The sequence below is a fragment of the Bos javanicus genome, chromosome 2 (assembly GCF_032452875.1).
Source record: "Bos javanicus breed banteng chromosome 2, ARS-OSU_banteng_1.0, whole genome shotgun sequence".
Taxonomy (NCBI): Eukaryota; Metazoa; Chordata; class Mammalia; order Artiodactyla; family Bovidae; genus Bos; species Bos javanicus.
Window position 1 is genome coordinate 43,651,243 of NC_083869.1, and position 25,318 is coordinate 43,676,560.

At 40.7% G+C, this 25,318-nt stretch overlaps 1 protein-coding gene across 5 annotated transcripts in view; it reads right to left on the reverse strand.

Annotated features, from left to right (window-relative positions):
* Positions 1–25,318, reverse strand: part of FMNL2 (formin like 2) — a 333,014-nt gene that overhangs the window by 45,925 nt on the left and 261,771 nt on the right. For all 5 annotated transcript variants that reach the window (XM_061437865.1, XM_061437829.1, XM_061437860.1 and 2 more), the window contains 3 exons: positions 22,030–22,138; positions 18,125–18,201; positions 16,326–16,419 (listed from right to left, as the gene is read on the reverse strand). In XM_061437865.1, the coding sequence (XP_061293849.1) occupies positions 16,326–16,419; positions 18,125–18,201; positions 22,030–22,138 (280 nt within the window). The remainder of the gene's footprint in view (positions 1–16,325; positions 16,420–18,124; positions 18,202–22,029; positions 22,139–25,318) is intronic.

The following is a 25,318-nucleotide window of genomic DNA, read 5'->3' on the forward strand; positions in this document are numbered from 1 at the left end:
TGTCCAGTGGTCACCACATGTTCACTGAACCACAGCAACAGCACATGGCAGGAGCTGCGTCAATCCTGTGACATGCCCACCACAGACCTTGGGACCTGCTTAGGAGGCAGACGCCAACCCATGCTATCCTCTTGCATGAATCACAACAAATCAAATTAAATCAAACAAAGATGTGCTAAGAACTCAGAGGCCTTGAAGACAAGGACTCTCTGCTTGCTAGATCAAAGACCTCAGTCCACAAATAGGCAAATGCCTGAAGTTTATCTGCTGCTCCTTACCTAGGTCTCATTTCACGGTCTCTTCTACTTCTGTGCTCTGCCCCAATTCTGGGTCTTCGTCAGGGAGACCCTGCTTTAGCCTTTGGTCACCATGTCCACCAAGTCAAAGATGACAGGAGGTTACAGATTTGGGCAGCAGTTCTTAAAGTGGGGTCTTTGAACACTGAGGGCTCCTGAGCCCCTATTCCAGGGTTTGTGACATCAAAACTATTCGTATAATAATACTAAGATGCTACTTACCTTTTTCACAGAATTAACATTTGCACTGGTGGTACAAAAGCAATGAGAGATGAATGAAACCACTGGTGACTTATACAAATCACGGCAGTGGCAACAAATTATATGAGCAATCACTGTATTCACCACAGCCATGCACTCTCAGTTTTGTTTTGTTTTTAATACAGTTTCACTTAAGAATATCCTTGATAATGCAATAAAGTTTTAAAGTGAAGTCGTTCAGTTGTGTCTGACTCTCTGTGACCCTATGGACTATATAGTCTGCCAGGCTCCTCCATCCAAGGGATTTCCCAGACAAGAATACTGGAGTGGGATGCCATTTCCTTCTCTAGGGGATCTTCCAGATCCAGGGATCGAACCCTCGTCTCCCGCATTGCAGGCAGGAGCCACCAGGGAAGCCACTTAGATGGCTCAGCCATCTGAGCCTCCAGGGAAGCTGATAATGCAATAAAAGTATTAATTTTATTAAGTCTCAACCCTTGAATAGACACCTTTTTAATATTCTATATGAGGAAATAAGAACCCTACATAAAGCACTTTTGCTGCATATTAACATATGGGAATCAACCACACCATATAAAGAACAACCCATATGCCATCTCTCCATGAAGATAAGTCAAACCATTCAGAGACAGGATAGGGTCTTCTATGCAGAAAAGAGTCCTCCATTAGTTTATGAGGTAGAAAAAAAAAGACTTCCCTTTAGTTTTTATGGTTAACAAGGCAAGGTACAATCCCTGGCATTTAGCAGGTTACACTGAAGCAATCCCTTACCGTTCTCTGGATGTCTCTGGAGTGTCATATGGAGGCTCATTAGAAGACCAGGTTTTTCTTCTCAAAGCCAAGTCAATGTTAGATTCCAAACAAGAATATGAGAGAAATACAGAAACAGTTTTCTCCTGCATGGTCTATGAGGACATATGTTCCCCAAGTTCAGGGAGAATCAGACTCAGTCAATCTGCCTAATTAGACAAATTGGTCCTGGAATGTGTGACATGCTGTAATATCAAACCAACAAGAACAAACAGGCAAGGAACCAAAAGATTACTTTCTACCAAAGCACTAAACATGTCCTTGCTACCTACCACACAGAATATACTCTTCCCTAGTTTTACACCTATTCCTGGAAGCCACTTCCACATGGAAAATTCAGTGTGGTCCTTAGCAGCGTACCAGCTAATCTGAGCTACCACATGTACTGCTGGTACATGTACTAGTATGGAAGGAACCCTCATTTTTCCATGGCCAAAACCAAACTGCTGAAACAAAACAGAGCTACAGCTCATGTTACTGTGACTGGCCACTTCCACTTTGCAGTGACGCACAGCTGATGGGGAGACTCTGTCTGAGAGCTCAACTTTATGAGGAAAGGAGAGTGGCAGTGGTTGCTGGATCATCATCAGGAACCACTGAGCCACTTTCCTCTTCTGAGCATGTTTCAGTCCAATGTCTGAATGAAAACCCAGTGTGACTATATATTCCTGGCAGATCGATACATAGTATAAAGAGCTGGGCAGGAGCCACATGCATCACTGTGGTGAAAGGAGTAAAAAGTGGCTATGGATCTACCATGAGCCAGAGCTACAGAGCCTAAACTGTGACTCTGAAGCCCAGGCTTTCAAACACTGCCCAAGCCAGGATGCTTTCAACTTTCACAGACGGGATGTTCCTAGGGGCAGGCACCCATAGCATGTCCACAAACTCAGCTCACCTGCTGGTTAGAGAAGCAGTAAGCTCCTTTAGATTTTTAAGTGAGATCTGGGTTTACAGGGGCTTCCCTGGTGGTTCAGATGGTAAAGAGTCTGCCTGCAATACAGGAGACACAGGTTCAATCCCTGGGTTGGAAAGATTCCCTGGAGAAGGGAATGGCAACCCACTACAGTATTCTTGCCTGGAAAAATCCCCTGGACAGAGGAGCCTGGCGGGCAACAGTCCATGGAGTCACAAAGAGTCAGACATGACTAAGCGACTAACACTTTCACTTTCTGGGTTTAGAGACTGATGCAGCCATTTCCAGGCAGTCATAAAGGGAACTAGAGACTAAAACCACAATGTAGGCTAAAATCACCATAACTTATAAATATTTCTATCCTAAGACTATCACTATCTTATCAACTAGCCTAGGACACATTACTTTTTGCTTGTGTTCATAAATTCTTGTAGCTATCATTATCTAGGTGTCTTCTTTTAATATCTGTAGTCAAAGAAGCACTTTATATTTTTATATAGAATATATATTCTATATAAAATTCTAGAATTTTATGATTAGAATTTTATGATTCTAGAATTTTATATAGAATCATAAAATGGTAGAACTGGAAGGGATATAGAGACAATGTGACTAACCTGTCACCTAAAGCAAGACTTGCACACAATATACCAGACTCACCAGGGATCCTCTTCCTTCTTGCCTACCTTTGTGTCAAGTGTTGGCTTCTTCTGAGAATCCCTGTAGCTCATTCTAGCTTGGTGCCTTTGTGGAGTTCAACTTCTTTAGTATAATCCTATTCTCTACTTGGAAAACACACACACACAATTCCCAGTCACCTCTGTTTAAGCCTGTTCTCCCATTCATTATCTTCAGTGCAGAACTAAGAATCTGATCATATTACCATCACTAAAAAAATTAACTTAAAAAGACAATTTTCTTCACCTGAAAAAAAAAAAAAAATCCCAGCTCTTATTTGTTCGCTGTGGCTGTGCTTCCTTCTTAATTAAATTTATGCTGTTAGAATAGATTCTTATTCTCCAACCTATGTCCATCCCCAATTCAGAGGATCATGCTGTCTCTTGTCAACTTTTCCTCAATTTTATGGCTTCATACCCACTGTCATGGCTACAAATTTGGTTTAGGGCCCAGTCATTTAATGTCTGACCTGCCTGTCTTCCAAACTCTAGCATCTCTGCCCTCTGTTTTTTATGCAGAGATTGATAATTTTTAAGATATATCAGGATTACATAAAATGCCTTCTTAGGTTTCCACAAAATCAAATAGAGTTGATATAAAAGCACTTTAAAAACTATAAAGCACTGTTGCTTCCCTTTCCATTTTCTTTTTCCCTCCTACTTACATCTGTCTTCCAGTTGAGATTTCTTTTTTCATCACAGTGTAGATTTTCTGAACCTCCAGTATTCATCAGAGCCTTAATTGTGATTGCCTCCTGTTATGCTTTATACTATGTAACATGGGCCCCAGTCAGATATTTTTTTCTTGTCAACTAGCACATTTATTCTGACACATATTACCTCCAGGACAGACTTTATGCTGCTCGTCTCTCTCTCTGCTCCCAGAGTTGCCTCCACTGACTAAATCAAGTCTCTTCCTTTGTAATTGTGCACAAGACTTCATGCCTCTCTTTGGGCTCCATACAAACAGCTCAGATTATCCTGTTTTTTTTTTTTTTAATATTTATTTACTTATTTGTCTGCATAGAGTCTTAGTTGTGGCATCTTAGTTGCCTGACCAGGGGTCGAACCTGCATCCCCTGCATTGCAAGGCAGATTCTTAGCCACAGGACCACCAGGGAATCTCTATCTTGGGTTTTACAAATAACTTCAAACATTCCAATAATCTACCCAATCAATACTGATTGATTAAGTCTGCCTTTTGGTAGAAGATTGAAGGTGTGTATCAATTTGTATAGAAGGTGTTTGATATGTGACAATATGTTATATAACACTATGAGCCTTGACAATATGTTATGTAACACTACGAGTTCAATGGATCTGTATAAAAATGCCAAGCTTGCCACTTACTAAAGTATGTCAGTTGGCCTATTTACTCTGAACCCCTCTTTGCTTATTCCTAATTCACTGGGTAGAGATTATAATTAGAGTAATATATGCTAGCCTGTCAGCACTCAGCAAATAAACGTACCTTTACTATTTCTGTACATGCATATGCCTTTTTAAAACACTTAACTAATATACTGCTGCTGCTAAGTCGCTTCAGTCATGTCCGACTCTGTGCGACCCCATAGACAGCAGCCCACCAGGCTCCCCTGTCCCTGGGATTCTCCAGGCAAGAACACTGGAGTGGGTTGCCATTTCCTTCTCCAATGCATGAAAGTGAAAAGTGAAAAGTGAAAGTGGAGTCGCTCAGTCGTGTCTGACTCTCAGCGACCCCATGGACTGCAGCCTATCAGACTCCTCCGCCTATGGGATTTTCCAGGCAAGAGTACTGGAGTGGGGTGCCATTGCCTTCTCCAAACTAATATACTAGGTAAGATTTAAAACATGGAATAAAATGCAAGACTTTCATGAACACTGCTCATGTTTTCTTTCTGAAGATGATTGTTTGTTAATTTAAAACAAACCAAAACAAAACCCTTCTGTACTGACTTTGGAGCCCAAATAAATAAACATGCTCATGTTTTAGAATTATTTAAATTTCAAATGAAATTTGAACTTCACTCAGAAAGGGAGTCAAGGTCAATCAGCATATTCATTGGCAAAAAGAACTAAAACTTTAGCTTAAATTATAAAATGGAATAAAAATTTAAATATAAACACAACTCTAAAAGTTTTGAGTTATAGCTAATTTTAGCCCACATTTGGTCCTTAACTAAGTATCTATTAAAGTCAGTCCTGTCTTTTTCAAAGCAATGGAAATTTTGTGGGACAAAAATCATGCTTTTATTTTCTGTCACACTCTCCTGATCTTACAACAGTGTTTTTTCTCTGATAAGAAATTTGCTCAACAATTCCCTAGAACTTCCAAAGAATTCTGCCTTACTAGTCCTGGAAAAAAAAAAAAAAGTGGCAATGATCCATGCCTTTATTTTTGGAGAGATGTTACACAAAAGACAACTGAGCATTTTTAGAAAGGACAGTTCAGTTCAGTTCAGTCACTCAGTCGTGTCCGACTCTTTGCAACCCCATGAATCGCAGCACGCCAGGCCTCCCTGTCCATTACCAACTCCCGGAATTCACTCAGACCTATGTCCGTTGAGTCAGTGATGCCATCCAGCCATCTCATCCTCTGTCGTCCCCTTCTCCTCCCGCCCCCCATCCCTCCCAGCATCACAGTCTTTTCCAATGAGTCAACTCTTCGCATGAGGTGGCCAAAGTACTGGAGTTTCAGCTTCAGCATCATTCCTTCCAAAGAAATCCCAGGGCTGATCTCCTTCAGAATGGCCTGGTTGGATCTCCTTGCAGTCCAAGGGACTCTCAAGAGTCTTCTCCAACACCACAGTTCAAAAGCATCAATTCTTCGGTGCTCAGCCTTCTTCACAGTCCAACTCTCACATCCATACATGACCACAGGAAAAACCATAGCCTTGACTAGATGGACCTTTGTTGGCAAAGTAATGTCTCTGCTTTTGAATATGCTATCTAGGTGGGTCATAACTTTCCTTCCAAGGAGTAAGTGTCTTTTAATTTCATGACTGCAGTTACCATCTGCAGTGATTTTGGAGCCCCCAAAAATAAAGTCTGACACTGTTTCCACTGTTTCCCTATCTATTTCCCATGAAGTGATGGGACCAGATGCCATGATCTTCGTTTTCTGAAGAGGAAGCCAAATGGAAAGTTCCTGGAAGGGAAAATCCCACTCTGCACAACAGGGACATTTAGCTACATGAGACAAAATGTTACCTCTCAAACATTGCAAGCAGTAGAAATAAACATACAGGCAAATTGAAAGCAACTCTGCTACTCCAAACTCTTTCACTGGCTTCTCTTTAGGGCTTACTACTATGCATAAATGGGCTTCCCAGGTGGCAGTGCAGTGGTAAAGAATCTGCCTGCCAAATCAAAAGGCAAAAGAAGCACGAGTTTGATCCCTGGGTCAGGAAGATCCCCTGGAGGAGGACATGGCAACCCAGTCCAGTATTCTTGCCTGGAGAATCCCATGGTCAGAGGAGCCTGGCAGGCTACAGTCCATGGGGTCACAAGGAGTCGGACACGACTAAGCACACATACATCACTAATTACTACGCTAAATAATCTTTCTACTGTTACTCATAATACATGTACGTACATAAAACATATATACACACAGATACATAAATATGATTTGTCTTTTCCTAGTTAACAAATCTTTTTTTTTTTTTACAAACACTTTCATAATTATTTTAACAGCTCTATTTGGATCTACAAGCTTATTTAGTAAGATGGTTCATGTGGTCCTATGTCTTGGTGTAGTCACTGCTTAGCCTAGACTTAACAACAACTAAAAAAAACCTATAATTCAAAATTGTTTGACATTGAAAAGCAATTCCTTCTAGTTCCACTTATTTAAAACAACTTAAAAAACAGCCAGACCAAAGGTAGAATACTAAAGTATACTTAAGTCCTAAGATACAGGCTGAAAATATATATATCCTTACTATGCAAGTCAGGATGGAGCGAGGGAGAGAGAGAATAGGGCGGCAGTGCTTTCACATAGCAGAGAAGGCAATGGCACCCCACTCCAGTACTCTTGCCTGGAAAACCCCATGGATGGAGGAGCCTGGAAGGCTGCAGTCCATGGGGTCACAAAGAGTCGGACACGACTGAGCGACTTCACTTTCACTTTTCACTTTCCTGCATTGGAGAAGGAAATGGCAACCCACTCCACTGTTCTTGCCTGGAGAATCCCAGGGACAGCAGAGCCTGGTAGGCTGCCGTCTATGGGGTCACAAAGAGTTGGACATGACTGAAGCGACTTAGTAGCAGCAGCTTTCACATAGAAAAAGAAACCAAAGAGATCCTACAGTTAAAGATCCTTTAGCGTTACTCTGCAGAAAATGCCAAAATGACAACCAGGAACTGAAAATTCACATTCTAATGGTACTTGGTGATGATATTGCCAAAGTTAGAGGGTTGTGACTTCAATTCTATTATCAACACACAGCAGAGTGTTTCATACCATCCTTATGTACCCACACCCAAAGCATCATCTCAATGTCAAAGAAACACCTCCCAAGTGAAACATCCATGTGGAGGGCCCTGAGCCAGCCTTTGCTTCAGATTCTCTGGGGCCTTAAAGCAATAATATACAGCTTTCGCTGCTTTCTCTCAAGATCTTTCATTACTTTCCTAGAATATAATATCAGGGCATGCAGGCCAACTGCTTTACAGTTGGCAAAGGGCACAGGTTTAGGAAATGGCATTTTACATGCATAAAAACAAGGAGGCAACACCCTATCTTTCTTTTTTTAAGTGGCTGCTACAAGTGAAATAGAAGATGAAGATCCCTGTTGTGCAAAATTGCATTCAGTCTTGTGGAGAGAGACAAGGGTCTAATTAAAGTCGGGTTAAGAGGCAAAGCATCTCTACAAATGCTCACCAGAAATCATGATAATCTGCCTTGTGCATGTGGGCTCAGTCATGTCCAGCTCTCTGCAACCCCATGGACTGTAGCCCTCCTCTGTCCATGGGATTCTCCAGGCAAGAATACTGAAGCAGTTGCCATTTCCTCCTCCAGGGGATCTTCCTGACCCAGGGATCAAACTCGTATCTCCTAAGTCTCTTACATTGGCAGGCAGATTCTTTACCACTGTGTGACCCAAGTATCATCATCTCCTGTACTTTTGTTAATTCAAAAAAAAAAGAAGCTTTCCCAGGCCCACATCCCAGGAAAGTCCTGAAGATGTTAGAAATGAATGAATACAACCACTGGGGGAGCAGACAACTGTCAATGGAGGAAGAGGCCCAAGGAGTTGGACATATGAATGTCAAAGTGTCTGAAAGAAAATTCAGACCCCACCGACAGCCTACTCTGTCAACCTGACCTCACCCTGGGCCCACCCACCTGACTTCTGCAGCTAAATGTTACAGCCAGTTCTTTACTGAGAGAGTCAACCGAAACATCCCCTGCTTGAAGAAGAGTGAGGAATATATCACCTGCTTTGTGTGACCTTAGGCCACTGGGCAATAGGAAGTCTCTGGAGTAAGTCATGAGGGATTGCTTTCATGATCTGCTCATAACTTTCTATCCCACCTGTTCTCTTCCCACACCCTACCTTCTGTAAGACTGGACTTAAGGTGGACTGGAGATAGAAGGTGAACTAAAGGCCTAGAGGGCTCCCAAGGGCTCAGATGGTAAAGAATCAGCCTGCAATGCAGGAGACCTGGGTTTGATCCCTGGGTTGGGAAAAATCCCCTGGAGGAGGGCATGGCAACCCACTCCAGTATTCTTGCCTGGATAATGCACATGGACAGAGGAGCCTGGTGGGCTACAGTCCATGGGGTCACAAAGAGTTGGACAGGGCTGAGCGACTAAGCACGCAGCACACAAAGTCCTTGAAGTTTTATGAAGATGCCACGTTCTTCACATCAAATGACATTTTTACCTAATGTGGTAGGCCACAAAGATATCTAAGTCCTAATCCTATTACTGTGATTATTTACCTTATGTGTAAGGAAATATGCACTTTGAAGATACGATTAAGCCAAGGATATGGACATGGGTAGATTATCCTGGATTATCTGGGTGAGCCAAATATAATCACAATGGTCATTAAAGGAAGGAGGCCAGAAGAGAAGGGGCCATGAGCCAAGGAATGGAAGCAACTTCTGGAAACCGAAAAGGACAAGGAAATAGATTCCCCAGGAGACCACCACCCTATAGACTATATTTTATATAGATATGACCAACAGAACTGCAAAATAATAAATTTGTGTTGTTATAAGCCATTAAAGCTTGTGGCAATTTGTTACAACAGTGGCAAGAAATTAATATACCTGGTTAATTCTTATTCATCCTAAACTCAGCTCAGGCACCCTTTCCTATAGGAAGCATCCCCTTTCAGGATGAGCTTTCAGCTCAGAGCCCGTATCTGCCCTCTGTCCTTCTCCTCCTCCTGGTTAGTTGTTCTTCTTTTTGCAAAGCACCTGGCATTCACCTTCATACAGCCTAGAGCAATGACTACAGAAATACTGGTTTCCTTAATTGGATTGGGATGCTCCCTCTTAAGGGTAGAACTCTTAATGGTCATACTTATTTTCTTATTTCCAATGTTTATCATTGTTTCTGACAGATAGGGGCACGCAAATGCCCATAATTTTTTTCCTACAAGTTAGCATGACTCATCCCTTGATTCTCAGCAGGATACCAGCCTTCACTTCCTTATTCCACAATAAAGACCGAGATGATAGACAAGCAACTAGTTCATTACCACGGGCTCAGAAACCCTATATAAATGGCTCCTTTCTCCTCCAAAAAAAGTAATAACCATTCTTTTTCTCTCCAATGAAAAAGTTTACACAGTTTTTGGTTCTGAGGAGAAACCAAGTATTACACTGGGTGAAAAAGAAAAAATAGAAGAGGAACAGCTAAATGGATAAATTATCAAAAAGTTATTAAGGTGAACTGTATTTTCCAAAGATGACCCCAGGACACTCTTCCACCCACATGTTCTTCTGCATTATGACCCTTACACTCCACCATCAAGAAGTCAAGTCATTGCCTTCCCCTTAGCATCTGGGTTGGCCTTAGTGACTCGCTTGTAACCCACAGAACATAGCAAAAGCAACACTGATGACTTCAGAGGAAAGTTCAAAAGACACATTGTGACTTCTGGCTCTCTGAATGCCTGCTCTGCAGCTGCTCCCTCCTGGACACTCCCTGTTAGAGGCCAGCTGTCAGGCCACAAGAAGCTCCAGCCACAGGGAGTTCCACATGCAGGCAACTCTGGTTGACTCACAAACTCAGCCTTTGAGTCATCACAGCCCAGAAACTAGACATAAGAGCGAGAAACCCTCCAAGTGAAACCCCGCCTTGTCAATCAGATCTTCCCTGATGAGACCCTAGATGCAAAGGACCAAAGACATGCCCAACCTGACCTCCTGGCACATAGAATCCATGAGCCTAAGAAGACCAAGTTCGGAGTAATTTATTACAAACAAGTAACAACTGCCACAGTGAACACACAGTCCAAAAGACAATCACGGTGACTTTACTTCCTGATCCTTGGAAGATGGACAGGCTGGAGAAGAGTCCGGGTAAATTAGACTGACCTAATTCTGGCCTGCTAGGGTGAAATACACACATGCTCTAGAACTATCACTCCCAGAGTTTGAGATTTGAACAACTACTTTGCTTATAACTCAAGAAGAGACTGAAAAAACTAAGTACCCTGCCCTCTATGCTGAGAATTTTACCAGTGAATGAGTTATCCGGATGGCTTGTGCTGGGTTTATAATCCTACCCCCTTCAAATATTTGAGAGGTTAGATTAGACGGGATTAAATTCAGAAGGATGCTGGAAGCACACCAAAATGTCTGCTCTCCTTCCTGCCCAATTGGGTCCACTGTAAATAAAACTTGACAGGCTTTCTTAAATCAACATAATCATGTGCAGCACAAGTGCTTTCAGATGCCCAGTAGCTAAACCACATCAGCTTACTTAGCAAGCCTTCTAGCAATAGGTGAAAAAAATAATGGCTCCTGCCAAGACTGCTATGTCCAAGAGAATTGGTGGCCTCAAGTGACTCATTTCAACAAGGCTCCATTTATCTGTGCTGGAAGGTCCAAAGTGGGAAGGCGTTGGGCCTTTAATAACCAAACTCAGGCCTCGGGTTTATTTGTTAAAGCCAGATGCTGTCATTTTGGAAGCAGATGAGAACACAGTTATAATCGATCTGGAATCCTGATGAATTCCAGGTGCACCTTCCAGCAGTCTGGGGAAGTGGGTAGCTCAAAGACCTCAGAGAATTTTTATTATTACTGTCATAGTGAGCTATTCTGCTGCAGAGTCTGCACGGCCTCAGTACTTTTTCCTTGTGATTCCAAACAGGCACACTTTTTTTGACCAACTTTTGGGGACACTTTCTTAAAGGCAATTTCTCAGCTACATCAAAGAATATAGCAAAAAGAAATAGCCTGACTAAGAAAAGTTGAGGAGAGCAAGGTCTAGGTAGGCGATCTCAGGGTTCCTAAGGGAAACTGGATTAAATATAGTGTTCTGACTCCAAAGTGGAGGCCAGTTGATGTCCTTAACCAGTAAGTGTAGCTTTATGACCCAGTGGGTTGCTAGCTGTGGCCCATGTCCTTTGAGAGAAAAGAAAAAGTACGACCAGAACCCCAAACAGTGTTCATGGTGTCCAGGCTTCAAGGTCGCAGCCTGAGTCCAGCGACCTTTTAGGAATGCCTGCCTATTTTCCAGGCCTGTTTCTCCAGGCTCCTTATGATCTCTGTGCATTTCCTGACATCCTTCCAATCAACCCATCCTTCCAATCTTAGCCTAGACACTGCTAGGCTCAGTTTTTGCTTCTTGTAAACAAGACCCTGAACTAATGTAAATACCAACACAGCAACCTTTACTTTCAAATGTATTCTTTCTTCTCTCTGGTAGACCAAATGCTCATGAACATATATTGCTAGGTAACTAAGAAAGCATCAATTAGGGAAGATGGCACTCTGTCCTTCTACGTGGCTAAATTAGAAAAAACAGATGACTCCTTGTTCTCACCCTGATCCTCAATTCAGGACCATAAACTTTCACAAGATGTTTCAACATCACAACCAGATGTGTTAACTCCTTTTACTTAAAAAAAAAAAAAAAACTTTTTAAGGGAAAAGAATTCAAGGAGCATAAGAGATGACTAAAGGTTCAGTCATGTCACAAATGATACTTGGCACAAGTTTACCATCTGTAAACTTATGTTTACAGATTTATGTAATTTATGTAATTACAAAGTTATGTAATTACAAAAAAATTATGTAATTAAAACTTATTTATTATGATAAACATTAGGGTGATATATGTGCTTGCTCAGTGATGTCAGGCTTAGTCCCAAACCTCCAAACCCACTAAAAGCAAGGTCTTGGGTTAATATCCTTCCCACCATCTCGCGTGCCTGCTTAGTCAAGTCGGACTTTGGGATCCCATACACTGTAGCCCGCCAGGCTCCTCTGTCCATGGGATTTCCAAGGCAAGAATACTGTAGTGAATTGCCATTTCCTCCTCCAGGGGATCTTCCCAACCCAGGGATCAAACCCACTTCTCCTGCATCTCTTGCATTAGCAGATGGATTCTCTACCACTGAACCACCAGGGAAACCCTTCTCACTGTCAGATACCATTAAACTGGAAGTGCTATTTTCCTAAAATATATACTTCAGATATTGTAAGACAAGCCGTAAGATTTCACTGCAAAAACACAGAAAATCACACTTGCTTGGATTTTGAATATTAACTGAAATATGAGAAATTAATGTAATCACATGTTAAAATCTGTCAAAAGCTAAAAGATACTTTCTTTTCATTTATGTTTGAATTAATTAGTGGTGGTGAAATAGGAGAGAATGGATTTGTTGGCTCAAGAAGCAGAGAGGAAAAAAACTGTGCTACATACTTAAAATGTGTAGTCTTTAAATATCCTCTCAGCATCTGGTGCCACATTGCAGCAGTATGCTCAGCTATGTTCTAACAGTGATCCAAGCCCAGAGGGTCTGACACTCTAATGCACATTACTTTATCTTCAAAAATAGATATCAATATCTGATGTTGAAGCCCACCAGTCTGCAACTGGTGGGTTAATCCCTTCATTTTTCTTTAAGGAGATGAATGGAATCCCACTTACTAAATGAGATAAAAGCATGAAAAACAATCTTCTTGAGGGTAAAGACCCTGCCATGGTCCTCCTCCCGAGGATTCTGGTGGCTGGCTGTGTGTTCTCTCTGCTATAGCTCAATAAGCATTTCTCATTGACCAAGATTCTACCTGCACTGGGCATCTGAGACCATAAGGACAACTTTTCCTAATCAGGAACAACTGCCTCCCAAACCTCCCTAAACCCAAGATTTCACTGACATTTTGCTAAAATGATTAACAAATGTACTGTTCACTGTGACATATATGGGGGGGAAAAAATCCCCTCACATAAAGATAGGAGCAAAAGAGAAAAGAAATTCAGAAGATACTGACCTGTGGGTGGCATTATATTTTTTTAAAACAAAGATCAACATAAACTAATATAAATGTTCAAACCTGAGATTGAACAGATAAATAAGTAGATGCTCTTCTCACCTACCCCTAAGAATGTAGTTTCTGGTTATTAGGATAATCCTTCTCCTGGCCTGTCTACATGAACACCACAGCTTGAGGTCAGCGCAAGCCAAGAGCACACACAGAACCAGCACTGTCCTTGTCCCCACTCCCATGTGACATGGTTTGTTTTCTCTGAGAAGCAACTGCTGGCCCAAGGAGACATCAGAATTTAAACATCCACGATCGTTCATAAGAAATTACACAAATGAGGGAAAGCTGAGTTAAAGCTCTACAAATTCAAAGTCAAAACTTAGTTCTCTGTACTACTAACCAGCTATAAGATTTAGGATTACTTTTTGTTTTTCTCAACTGAGTACACATAATGCCCTACATGGCTAAACCATATACAATTCTGATACCAGACAGTTAAAACTCAATTCTGTAAGTCTTTTGTACTATGTGTAAGAAAGGCACTCTACCTTATCTAAGAGAAAACAAATTTAACATTCATCTCATGATTTGCTGGTTTCAATAAATACTGACTCTATACAATTATAATTTCAAGGCATAATTTGATCTGCAGTATAATCAGTTGCTTGTTAATATTAGAACAGTTATATCTACATTGCAGGCAGATTCTTAACCAGCTGAGTCACAAGGGAAGCCCAAGAATACTGGAGTGGGTAGCCTATCCCTTCTCCAGGAGATCTTCCCAACCCAGGAATCGAACCAGGGTCTCCTGCATTGCAGGCAGATTCTTTACCAACTGAGCTGTTCAGGGAAGCCCAAGGAAGCCCACTGACAACTGTATAGTGAGTGCTTCCAGCGTGGAAAAGACTTTTCAGCATGTGATATGATCTAATGATAAAGATTTTCAAGTTCTATTAGCTTCACATGCTGTTTTACTTTCATTTTAGACCCATCCACCCACATAGCTCCTTATTTATAAATACATGTTTTACATCCTGTTTATGACATAATAAAAACATTCACAGACAAGCACTCACACATTCTTATCTCTCAAGACTCTGTGTGTTTTATGGGGCAGGGTGCTTGGGGCTGGTACACTGGGATGACCCAGAGGGATGGGATGGGGAAGGAGGTGGGAGGGGGGGTTCAGGATTGGGAATGCATGTACACCCGTGGCTGATTCATGTCAATGTATGGCAGAGCCACTACAGTGTTGCAGAGTAATTAGCCTCCAATTAAAACAAATAAATTTATTTTTTTAAAAAAGAGACTCTATATGTTTTGGAAGCCAGAATATGAATTTAAAGATTTACTACTATTTTTCATCATTTTCTTAGAACCAAGATATTTTTTTTACTACTAAGGCTGAATACAGAAAAAGACAGTATTAGGTTCTGTCCATGATTGGAATTAGCAAAATGGATAATATAAAAATCTAAAGGCAGTGACAGCGGGGGAGGAAGGCCATGTAAATAGAGCGGCAGGAGGACCGTTTTCCCTGTTGACAGAAGCATCTTTGAAGCTCGCCAGCCCATGAAGAGGATTGTGTGTCAGTCATTAGTACACCTGTCAGCTGCAGTAGTGAATCCAATTAAGGGAGCAGAGTGGGAGCACGGGCTCCTAGGTCCTGTCTCAGGATACTGATACACAACCAGGTCCAACCATCACCCAAAACAGAAGTTCAAAATCAGGAGCACCAAATCTTAACTCCAGCTCTTCTGCTTGTCTGACCATGGGGCCATGGGCAAACGATATATTTGAAATTTTATTCTCCTATGACATGGAGATATTAACACTAGTCTATAAGAACCAAACAATTTCATGTTGTATCTGACAAGCCGCCAGCACACAGTAGGTCCTCAATAAATACTCCGAATAGTTGTGTTCTACTCTAGAGGGTCCCAGGAGAGACGAGAGAGAGTTTGGAAGTCCCTCTGAGATCTGGATTTTTCATCCAGCTTGGGTCTTAAAGCAGAAGCATCTGAAATCAGATGGGATTACCAGGATAAAAGGCACACCTTGGCTGATGCTCTTATTTTTATAACCTGGGGCTCCAAGTGTCCATTACTTTTGTCACGTCCCACCTCAAAGTAGCCTCAGATGTTAGACACATACATGGGAGTTGGCAGGCACCCCTCTTGGCTATAGAATGCTGCATGCCACCACCAAAGGAAACTGGCTATAATTTCAGTTGTGATGTCTTGATATTTTGGTTCAGAATCCCTGGTCACATTATCTGTGTGTAATTGTTTCTTCATTTGTAGTCATTTAGTTTCCATTTCAAACATGCATGTCCATTGGTTTATCGTTTTCATGTGACAGGACTGCTTGATTAAGATTACAAACTGCTAAAAATCAGTGTCTGTATTTATTTGATCAGTTCCTCATAGCATCTAGCAAAGCAGGGATCATACATATGATTTGAGGAAAGTAACTATGATGAAAGAGCTCATAAAATGTACAAGGTGGATGCTCAAGTAACAACCATAATGAAAACCACATACGTTTAACAAAACCAGTTTTCAGATTTGGCTATTTCATATTCTCCATAGGAAAAGCAGTGCTACAAAGAGTTTTTAACTCTTCTTGGAAATGGGACAGCCAAGAAAGCTTAATGCTTCCATTTAAGATATTTAGACTTCTCCCTGAGTGACATTTGAGAAAATTAACAATTATATCTTTGGGCCCTAGAATAAATAAAAAGTAAACCATGGTGGTGGACATTAACTAGATTTATTGCTGTGATCATTTTGCAATATATATAAATATCAAATTACTATTACTATGTTGTACACAAGAAACTATTATGTGTCAATTCTATTTCAATAACACGCACACACACACAAAAGGTAAATCATTCTGTTCAAAGATGTCCAAACATAAGGTGCTTATGTGAACATACTTTTTAAGATGAGAATATCCTACCTCCTTAAAGTTGTCAAATGCTGATAAAATGATTTCATGCCCGCCTCTGACAAGACAAACGGCTGCCAACAGCTCTAAGACAAGGGCTTTTGTTCTGTCAAAACAAGAAGGAAAAAACTCACAAATCAGTGAAAGTGAATGAACGATGAGTCAGCTGTTCCTTCCAAGATGAATATGATAATAAATATTTGCCAGTGTATTTTTTTAAATGTTTACTAATTAAGGCACAGTTATATTAAAAACACATACATTTTAAAACTTTTACGATCTTCTACACATGTGTCTTCTCTGGGGTAGCAAGTTTGCAAGGCATATTTCCCACTCCCAGGATTACAAGTTACTTATAAATGAAAATTAATTCTGAGATGATTAAGTCTTTCTGTTCTATCATCAACTGACTCCGTGTAATATGGTCGAAAAAGTATTTTTTAATGAGTTAAAGAAGATAGGAAACACAGAATTTTCAGTAAAATCACCCATTGGATAAATATTTTCTCTGGTTCTGGAGTTAAAGATATAATAACATTTGCTGAAAAAGTTCAAAATCAACCGAATCAATGTCCTATTAATACACTGCAAATCTGCTAATTTGCAGTGGCTCCATACAAATCTTCCATGATAATGCAAGTTTCCAAAACTACTTCTTTCCATACAGGATCTGAAAGGAGCTGGCTTACAGCTGTGCTAATACAGGAATATTTTCTCTGACTCAAGAAAATAAAACTTCATCTAAAATATTTTTAGAAGGAGAACCTTAGAGATACAATCTAAGTTTTCAAACACAATGTCAAGGACAGCATCACTGCTTCAGAGTATGATTACTTCAGTATTTCATCTTTTTTCTGGAATAAAAGCTATTGCCAACCTCTAAACAAAGACCATTCTGAAAACCCACAGTATCAATTGTCTTAAGAAAAATGAATAATGACTTCCCTCAGTGTCAGATAGAGAGACAAAGAAGCATGACTACTTGGGATTCTAGTAAACTTAAGGAAGCAAGCACAAAGTTGCAGAGGCGTTCATCAGGGGAAGTATGAAATAATAATATTCAACATTTAAATAGGATTTACAGTTTGCATTGCATTTTCAATCACAAAGGCTGTAACTTCTAATCACATTTTTTAGCTGAATTAACAGTTTTCAGATGTGCAATCTTGTCAGAGAGATCTGATAAAAGGGAGTAACAGTGTGAAACTAGACATGCATTAGAACAGAAAAGGCATTATACTAACTAAAATAAATTGATGAAGACAGGCTTTTGGAGGTAATCTGTGAAATGAATAGTATATGGCACTTGCCTTTATAGGAAAGGGAACATGAAAAGAAACCTGCATGCAGTTATTTTTGTTTTGTGGTGTTTTCTGTTTGGTTTGGTAATAAAAGTTACATGTGAAAAGGTTGCAAATGAAGTGTGGACAAGCAGTAGTAGTTGTAGTGAGCTTTCAGCACCAAGTGGTGTGGCTAGGGCTGAATCAAGACTCTCCTGGATCCAATCCTGACAACCTGGCAGCTTCATGCTCTTCACCAAGTTTTGCTAAATTTGCAAGGATGCTGAGAACCAGGCCTCAAGAGGAATGAAAGCTTGAAGAGAAGGGCCAGAGTTGTCACCAGTTTCTCAACTCCACCACATGTAAAACTGTAATGTTGATGAAAAGAAAATTCTACTTAGCCGAGGAGTCTACTGGCAATCCAAATTCAAAAAATCACTCTTGAAAGTTTCCAAACTCTAATTTGATTCTTGACGAGCTGTCTGCTGTCCCTAGTTTGATTAAGATTTGAATATTATGAACCCAGCTTACCTTGGATTCTTGTTGTTCAAGCTTAGTGCAATCTCATTGACAGCATGTGGGTGAGACATGACCATGTTGAAACCATACTGAAACGGGTATGGAAAAAACAAAGCATTAGGAGTTATTTGAGAGAACTGTCAATGTTGATCAAAAAGCAAAAACCTGAAGTTTCTATCTAATGTAATTTTATATCATCATAAGTACACTTATGTCTCTAGCACAGTGTCTGCACACATTTCTCTATTTCAGGAATGATGCTATTATCGAGGTACTATATTCCCATTCTCTATGAATAAACTATATGTGTCTCTATCAAAATGATGAAAAGGCTCCAGGCCAGTGATCTCAATCCTGCTATTTGGCAAAATCACCTGGAAAAGTCAACAAAACAAAACACCAGCTCTCCGGGACTCACTCCAGGTCAATTTATTCTGAATCTCAAGGATGGGGCCCTGGCATGTGAATTTCTTTGAGCTGACTTCACTACACAGCAGGGTTGACAACCACCACCTCTAATCCCTTCTCTATCAGCAATGGCTCTTAGGACCCAAAACCTAGGGAAAACCTGCTTTGCTCTGAGGCATGTTACCTCGTCCTTCTATAAAATGAACAAAGCTCAGTAAAAGGATCAAGAATCATTCTCAATTCTGCCAAGCTGAGGAATTATTCCTTTCTCTGCAAACTCTCAGCTCATGACCTTATTTCCAATTACACCCAGAAAACATAAGCAATTAGGAAAAAAACTTCCAAAAGCTCCCACCACCGCATCAATACACCCACACAGATCTGTGGCTCCCCTCCTTACTTCTTCCCAAAGATGAAGTCTCCATGCGCCCGTCTAAGGCCCTTCGCCGACTCGAGCTCTTGATTCCAATCCCTCTCACTACTCAAGAACATTATCAGTCATGTCTGACTCTTTGTGACCCCATGGACTATAGCCCACCAGGCTCCTCTGTCCATGAAATTCTCCAGGCAAGAGTACTGAAGTGGGTTGCCATGCCCTGCTCCAGGGGATTACCCTGACCCAGGGATCAAATCCAGGTCTCCTGCACTGCAAGTGGATTCTTTACCATCTGAGCCACCAGGGAAGACCGAAGAACATCATATGCTCCAGCAATTGTCCCATTCCCCTATCATTATTTTTCTCTCTGACTCATTACCATTAGCATAAAAAACATGATGCAAATTCTTTTATCTTAAACAACAAAAACAGAATCTCTCTGGACCCTACAACCTATGTCCAGCCACTGTCTCATTTTTCTGCTGTTCTTTTACAGCAAAATTCTAAATCACTCATGGTCTCCAATTCCTCTCCTCCTATTCTCTCTCAACACCATGTCCATCAGGCATTGCATCCCCGCCATTCCAGCGAAACTGTATCAAGATGATCCAAGACCTGCACTTTGCTAGAGCCCATGCCATAACTTCATCTTACAAGACTCAGCAGCAGCACTGGGCACAGCCAACCACTCTCTCTCCTGGACCTGGCTCCTACTTCTCAGCTGCTTCCCTGTCAGACTAGCTAGTATTCCCTCATCTCTCTGACTTTAAACAGGGTGCCCAAAGTTATTTGAGACTCAGCTCATTCTTTGCTTCTCTGTCTATCCCTGCTGATCTCTTTCACTCCCCCGTCTTTATAGGCCATCTACTGACTCTCAAACTTGTAGCTCCAGCCCAGACCTCCAGACCCTGAACTCCCGACTGGCATTTCTGACCACCTATTTAAGATCCCTATTTAGATGTACTTTGGCCACCTCATGCGAAGAGTTGACTCATTGGAAAAGACTCTAATGCTGGGAGGGATTGGGGGCAAGAGGAGAAGGGGACGACAGAGGATGAGATGGCTGGATGGCATCACTGACTCGATGGACGTGAGTCTCAGTGAACTCTGGGAGTTGATGATGGACAGGGAGGCCTGGTGTGCTGCGATTCATGGGGTCGCAAAGAGTCGAACACGACTGAGCGACTGATCTGATCTGATCTGATTTAGATGTCTATGGACATCTCACAGTTAACATCTCTCCAACTGGAATACTAATAAGGTCTCCCAAATCTGCTCATCCTGGAGCCTTCCACGGCTTAGTAGACGGCAACTCCATCTCAGAGGTGCCCAGGACAAACCGCTGCGAGCTGTCCTTGACGCCTCACCACATCCCCACTGCTACTGTCCTTACCACCGAAACAAAACCAGAGCCTGGCCACCTCTCATCACCTCTGCTGCTATTACCTTGGTTCATGCCACCATCAACACTCACCTAAACTAACGCAACAGCCTTCTAAAAGGTCTACCTCCTTTTGTCTTTGCCCCCTGGAGTCAATCCTAACAAAGAAGCCAGATGGATCATGCTAAATTCCAGTGACAGATCAAGTCACACTTTTCCTCAGAATGCTTCAGCAGCATTCCAGTGAGCGTGAAGCCAGTGTCCTTTCAGTGACTTAAAGCCCTACATAATCAGGACCCCTCTGTAACTTCAGATTTCGCCTTCTGCTCCTCTCTACTTACTCATTCTGATCCAGCCAAACTGACCTGAGCACACCAGACCTATTCCTACCTCAGCAACTTTTGCACTTGCCCTTCTCTCTGACTATAATTTTCTTTCTTAAATATTCCTTACCTTGTTCCCTTATTCTAGTTGTTACATAAATGTTACCTTCTCCGTGACACTTTTCTGGCTAGCCTATTTAAAAATGAACTTGCATTTTTGGCACTTATTCTTATGTCTTGATTATTTTTTCTACAGGACTTAGTTCTCTGGAGCCAGTCTTCCTCAGTTCAAAGCCGAGTTCACCACTTATAGCCATACTTAACTTCTCTGTGTTTCAGTTTCCTCCCTCATGGGAGAGTAATATTACTAATCTCACAGGACTCTTTTGAGGCTTAAATTAAGTAATAGGTTTTAAAGTTCTAGACTGTAGGAAGCACTGTGTAAGTGTCAGCTTTTATTTCATCACTAATATTATCTGGAGTGCTGTATATAGTTCACCGATTGTCTATCACCATCTCCCCCCAATAGAAAGTAAGTTCCCTGAAGTATTTATTTTTTTGCTGCTGTGTTCCCTACACCTAGAATAGGATCTATTGGGCAATGCTCAAAAAAATTAATTGACTGAGAGAATAAATGCATGTTTCCCTTCTTAAATTTAATCTGGCAAGTTTATGTTGGGTTTGAACTCTAATACTGATCTGTGTATTTACCATCGGTTTCTATTTGGATCCATCTATAGAATCTGTGTCAGTGGAGATAAAATCCTATTTTCTTATTTGAACCATGTCTAAATTCTCAGCCATGGTTTGATTTTATAACTATACTTTTGACCCTTCAGCTCACCGTAGATACTCCAGGCTCTAATTCCCACTCTGTCGTTAGGATTAATCCCATGTACTGTAATTAGTAACTCCCAGTGATTCTCAGAGTGAAGACAGTCTGTATCAGTCATCTAAGGAGGACTCTGCTCTTCTACCAAGCATCCTCTAAGTGCTTCTCATGAAGATGAGGAACCACAGGGTCCAACACAGTAATTATAATCCCTTGCCTGTCCTGACATAACTCTTTGAGGAGCAATGACCTACGCAGTGTGTGAGATTACTCATTCCCAGGTTCCAAAGTTGTTCCATTATTGCCCCAGACCAGTGGCTTACTCTGTCTCTAATAGTCAAAAACACTTACCAAGTAATCTAGATAAGCTTACCACTGGAAGAGGAAAATGTCTTCCCTTTAAATGCATTACACATCAGAAATGCTAACTAAAAGGGCAATGAATTATGAGCAGTAGAAGGAACCAGACCTTTCTTCTCTAAAATATTTCATTAAATCCTGATATTTACTTCAAATAGAAATACAAAGATACCAAAGAGAACAAGATTGAGTCTGATGATTTCAGATTTTTTTTAAGGATTATAAACAGAAACATACCTGATAATTCATGATGGCACGTAAACACATGATACAGACATGCACGTCATCTTTCTTACTCACTAATCTTGAATTTTTCAGGGTTCTTCTGCTTGGCAAAGTATTGTATCTACAAATAAAAAGGGAGACTTCTATAAAACTAAGGATTACTTTCTTAGCATGGGCAGATGCACTTTAAAAATGGACACTGTTCTCTATCTGTACCTACACCTAAATGAAGATTGCAGGTCAAACCACCACTAACGAACCCATCACCACAAGCATCCCATCACCACAAAACTGTTTTCACAGGCTGTGAGACCTAGACAATTCTGTGCAGTTGTTATCATCTTGCCAGGCCATATACCCATGGACAGTGATGCTGAACTCACAGCATATAACAAATCAGACTGTACGTGAGACTCATCGACAAGCCAGGCTCTAATGTGCAGACCAAGCTAGATTTGCACACAGGACATGCATGCGGATTACATATGTGAACAAGTGAAGGGGTAAAACCCAGCTTATACAGAGATCTCCTATCATCTGACCCAATTTTAACTGTATTTTCCCACACATGACATGCATGCGGATTACATATGTGAACAAGTGAAGGGGTAAAACCCAGCTTATACAGAGATCTCCTATCATCTGACCCAATTTTAACTGTATTTTCCCATCACTGCTTTCAAGAGTCCTGTTTCAGAGTTTAAGCCTAGGCAAGATCATACAGCTGTCATATCAGCCTGTGATACTGAATTTTGATGTGCAAAACCTGAACAATATGCGCATGCCTCCACACCCACACCCAAACTCCGGTCTAGCAGCTAAAACTGAGACAGAAATGTGGTGACAGTTCAAACGGTTAGGATGTTACAACGTCAGGGTTCATTCTGGAGACCCTATATTACCAGGCCTTAGTTCTCCCTTCTGTAGATTTATCAGAGTATACAAGGCATAGAGAGTGACAGTATAAGATGGGGAAAGCAGACAGATGACAGTTCTAAGGGTTTCATTATGAGCCTTAAATGACAGCTTCAGAGGAAAAACAGGTACGTTTTCTCTGCAACTCCAAGCCTGAAACGAAAGCAAGTTTCAAAAGCTGTCAACTACTTTCCGAGAGTCAATGACAGAAATGCTCCACAAAAGAGGCTAGAGACCTTCCCTCTCCTTGAATTAAGCTAGTTAAAAATTTTTAAGGAAGCCATGATTAATATTAACCGCTTTCAGAAGTCTCACAGGTGCGGACTAAGAGTTGAAAACTGAATTGACAGGTTTGTCTCCAACAGCTCAGCTGAGCAGAACTTTGACATTTTCTATTCAAAAACTATCAAACAGGAAAAAAAGATGATTCGTTTACATAAGCCTACTAATGAGCCAAAGAAATTTTTGAAAAGCACCCCAGTAAGTCACTTGCATCAACATACCTGACTGTGCAAAATCTGGTTTGCTCATGCTACTTTTAAAGAATGTTTTTTCTAAGGACTGTCTGCTTTCCTCACCCTGGAAAACAACAGTTCAGCAATGGAAGATAGCCTAATTCAGTTTTGAATGCAAAAACAATGTTCAGATTTTGCTGTTAGTAAGCCTAATTTCAGCTTCTAAAATACACTTTTAAAAGGTGCTGCACTCTGTCATAACTCCAGCCCAAGGTCTCACAGAATCTGGGGCTGCTTCAAACAACCACATGACTAGTCTGACCCAAGAATCTGTAGTCTTTTTAGTCTAAACCCAAAGTTCTCTCCCTTCCTCTGCCCTTCTGAATTTATTTTAACCTCAGGTTTGTATTTCGTTAGTGGAATCACTTGTCTGTTTTATATTAGAGAGATAGTTATTTCTAATAAAGCAGTGGCTATTAGTGTAAAACAAAGAAATCTAAGTTTTAAAAAAGAAAAGGTGTTATGAAGGGAATGAATCATCCTTTGCTAAATTATATTTAAATGCAGAAGTGACTGCAGAAGATAGATTGACCAAAGCCAACTATTCTTTAAGGCACATGGGACAGGTCATTCACACAGGCACATATTTCCGCATCACTTCCAAATAAAGTTTAATGATTCCAGCAAGCAGACCAAACTTACACATTTAATGGTACTTCCTAGGCGTAAAGTAACAGAGCAGGTTCCTCCCTTTTATTTATTAATCCATAACATCAGCTATACCGTAATAAGACTTTCTAAGAAGGAGACATTGTCCTTACTAACATAATTTGCAGAAACCAGTAAACATTGATTATAATATCCTACTTACTAAACATTAACACAAAAGACTTGTATTTGTTGTAGTATGTGGTTAATCTCAAATACATTTTCTGAATCAACATTTGAAATGTATTTAATATGAAAAAGCACATGGATACTTACCAATATTCAAGGAGTTTAGAAAGCATACAAAGATGTCAATAAGTAAAATCGATATAGTTAAAATAAGTAAAAATTTATTAATGTTATTCTGTGCTTAAAAAAAGTTGAACTTTTTTCCTAAGGTGAACGATAGTTAATATAAAATTAATTTTTCTCTGATTTTTTATTTATATAAAAACAGAATTAAAGGCAACATTTGAACTTGTGTTAAAACACCACCATAACCAGTAACAACAACCAACCATAGTATTGACCGTTTAAGGAGACCTATGATATTATTTACATCAACCTTTCCTGATACCGATGAGAAAAATGATGACCCAAGATGTTACATCTACAGAGCAAGTAGACATTAAGAGATGAGACCAGACCCCCAAGTCTCCTCCCTGGAATTCAGGGCAGTCACTTTCTACAGGTTGCTTCTCAACCTGACTCATCCATCAAGTGATCACATGAAAAAGCTACTGCCCACAGCCATATGTGCTAATGAATTCCCTGTCGGAGGTTCCTATTCTGTCATCCCAACAGAGAACAGAGTTTTCTGTCCTGGCTCTTAAAAGATATCTTTACCCTATCCCTCCAATAATTATGCCACCATACAGAATTAAGGCTTAGGTGGCTAAGAAGAGCAGTATCTGAGCATTTTCAGAACACAGTGGCTGATCCACTCTGTAAGCAAAGTTTTCTTTTTAAATCTTTATCCTCAATCACTTACGAGGCAAGGAAGGATTTTTTTAACTTAGTAATAAATTTTCTCTGTATTTTGGAATTCTCATTCAAAAAAAAATCTACCCTATTAAGTAAATGCACACCTGATAAACGTCACAACTCTACCTCAGCAGAAATTAAGTATTTGCAAACAACCAAGAATCACTTTAAGTCCCCAAGGCTAGATTCTAGGGACTGTGTCATGGGTCAGCATGTACATTAACCTACTCTTCAGCATG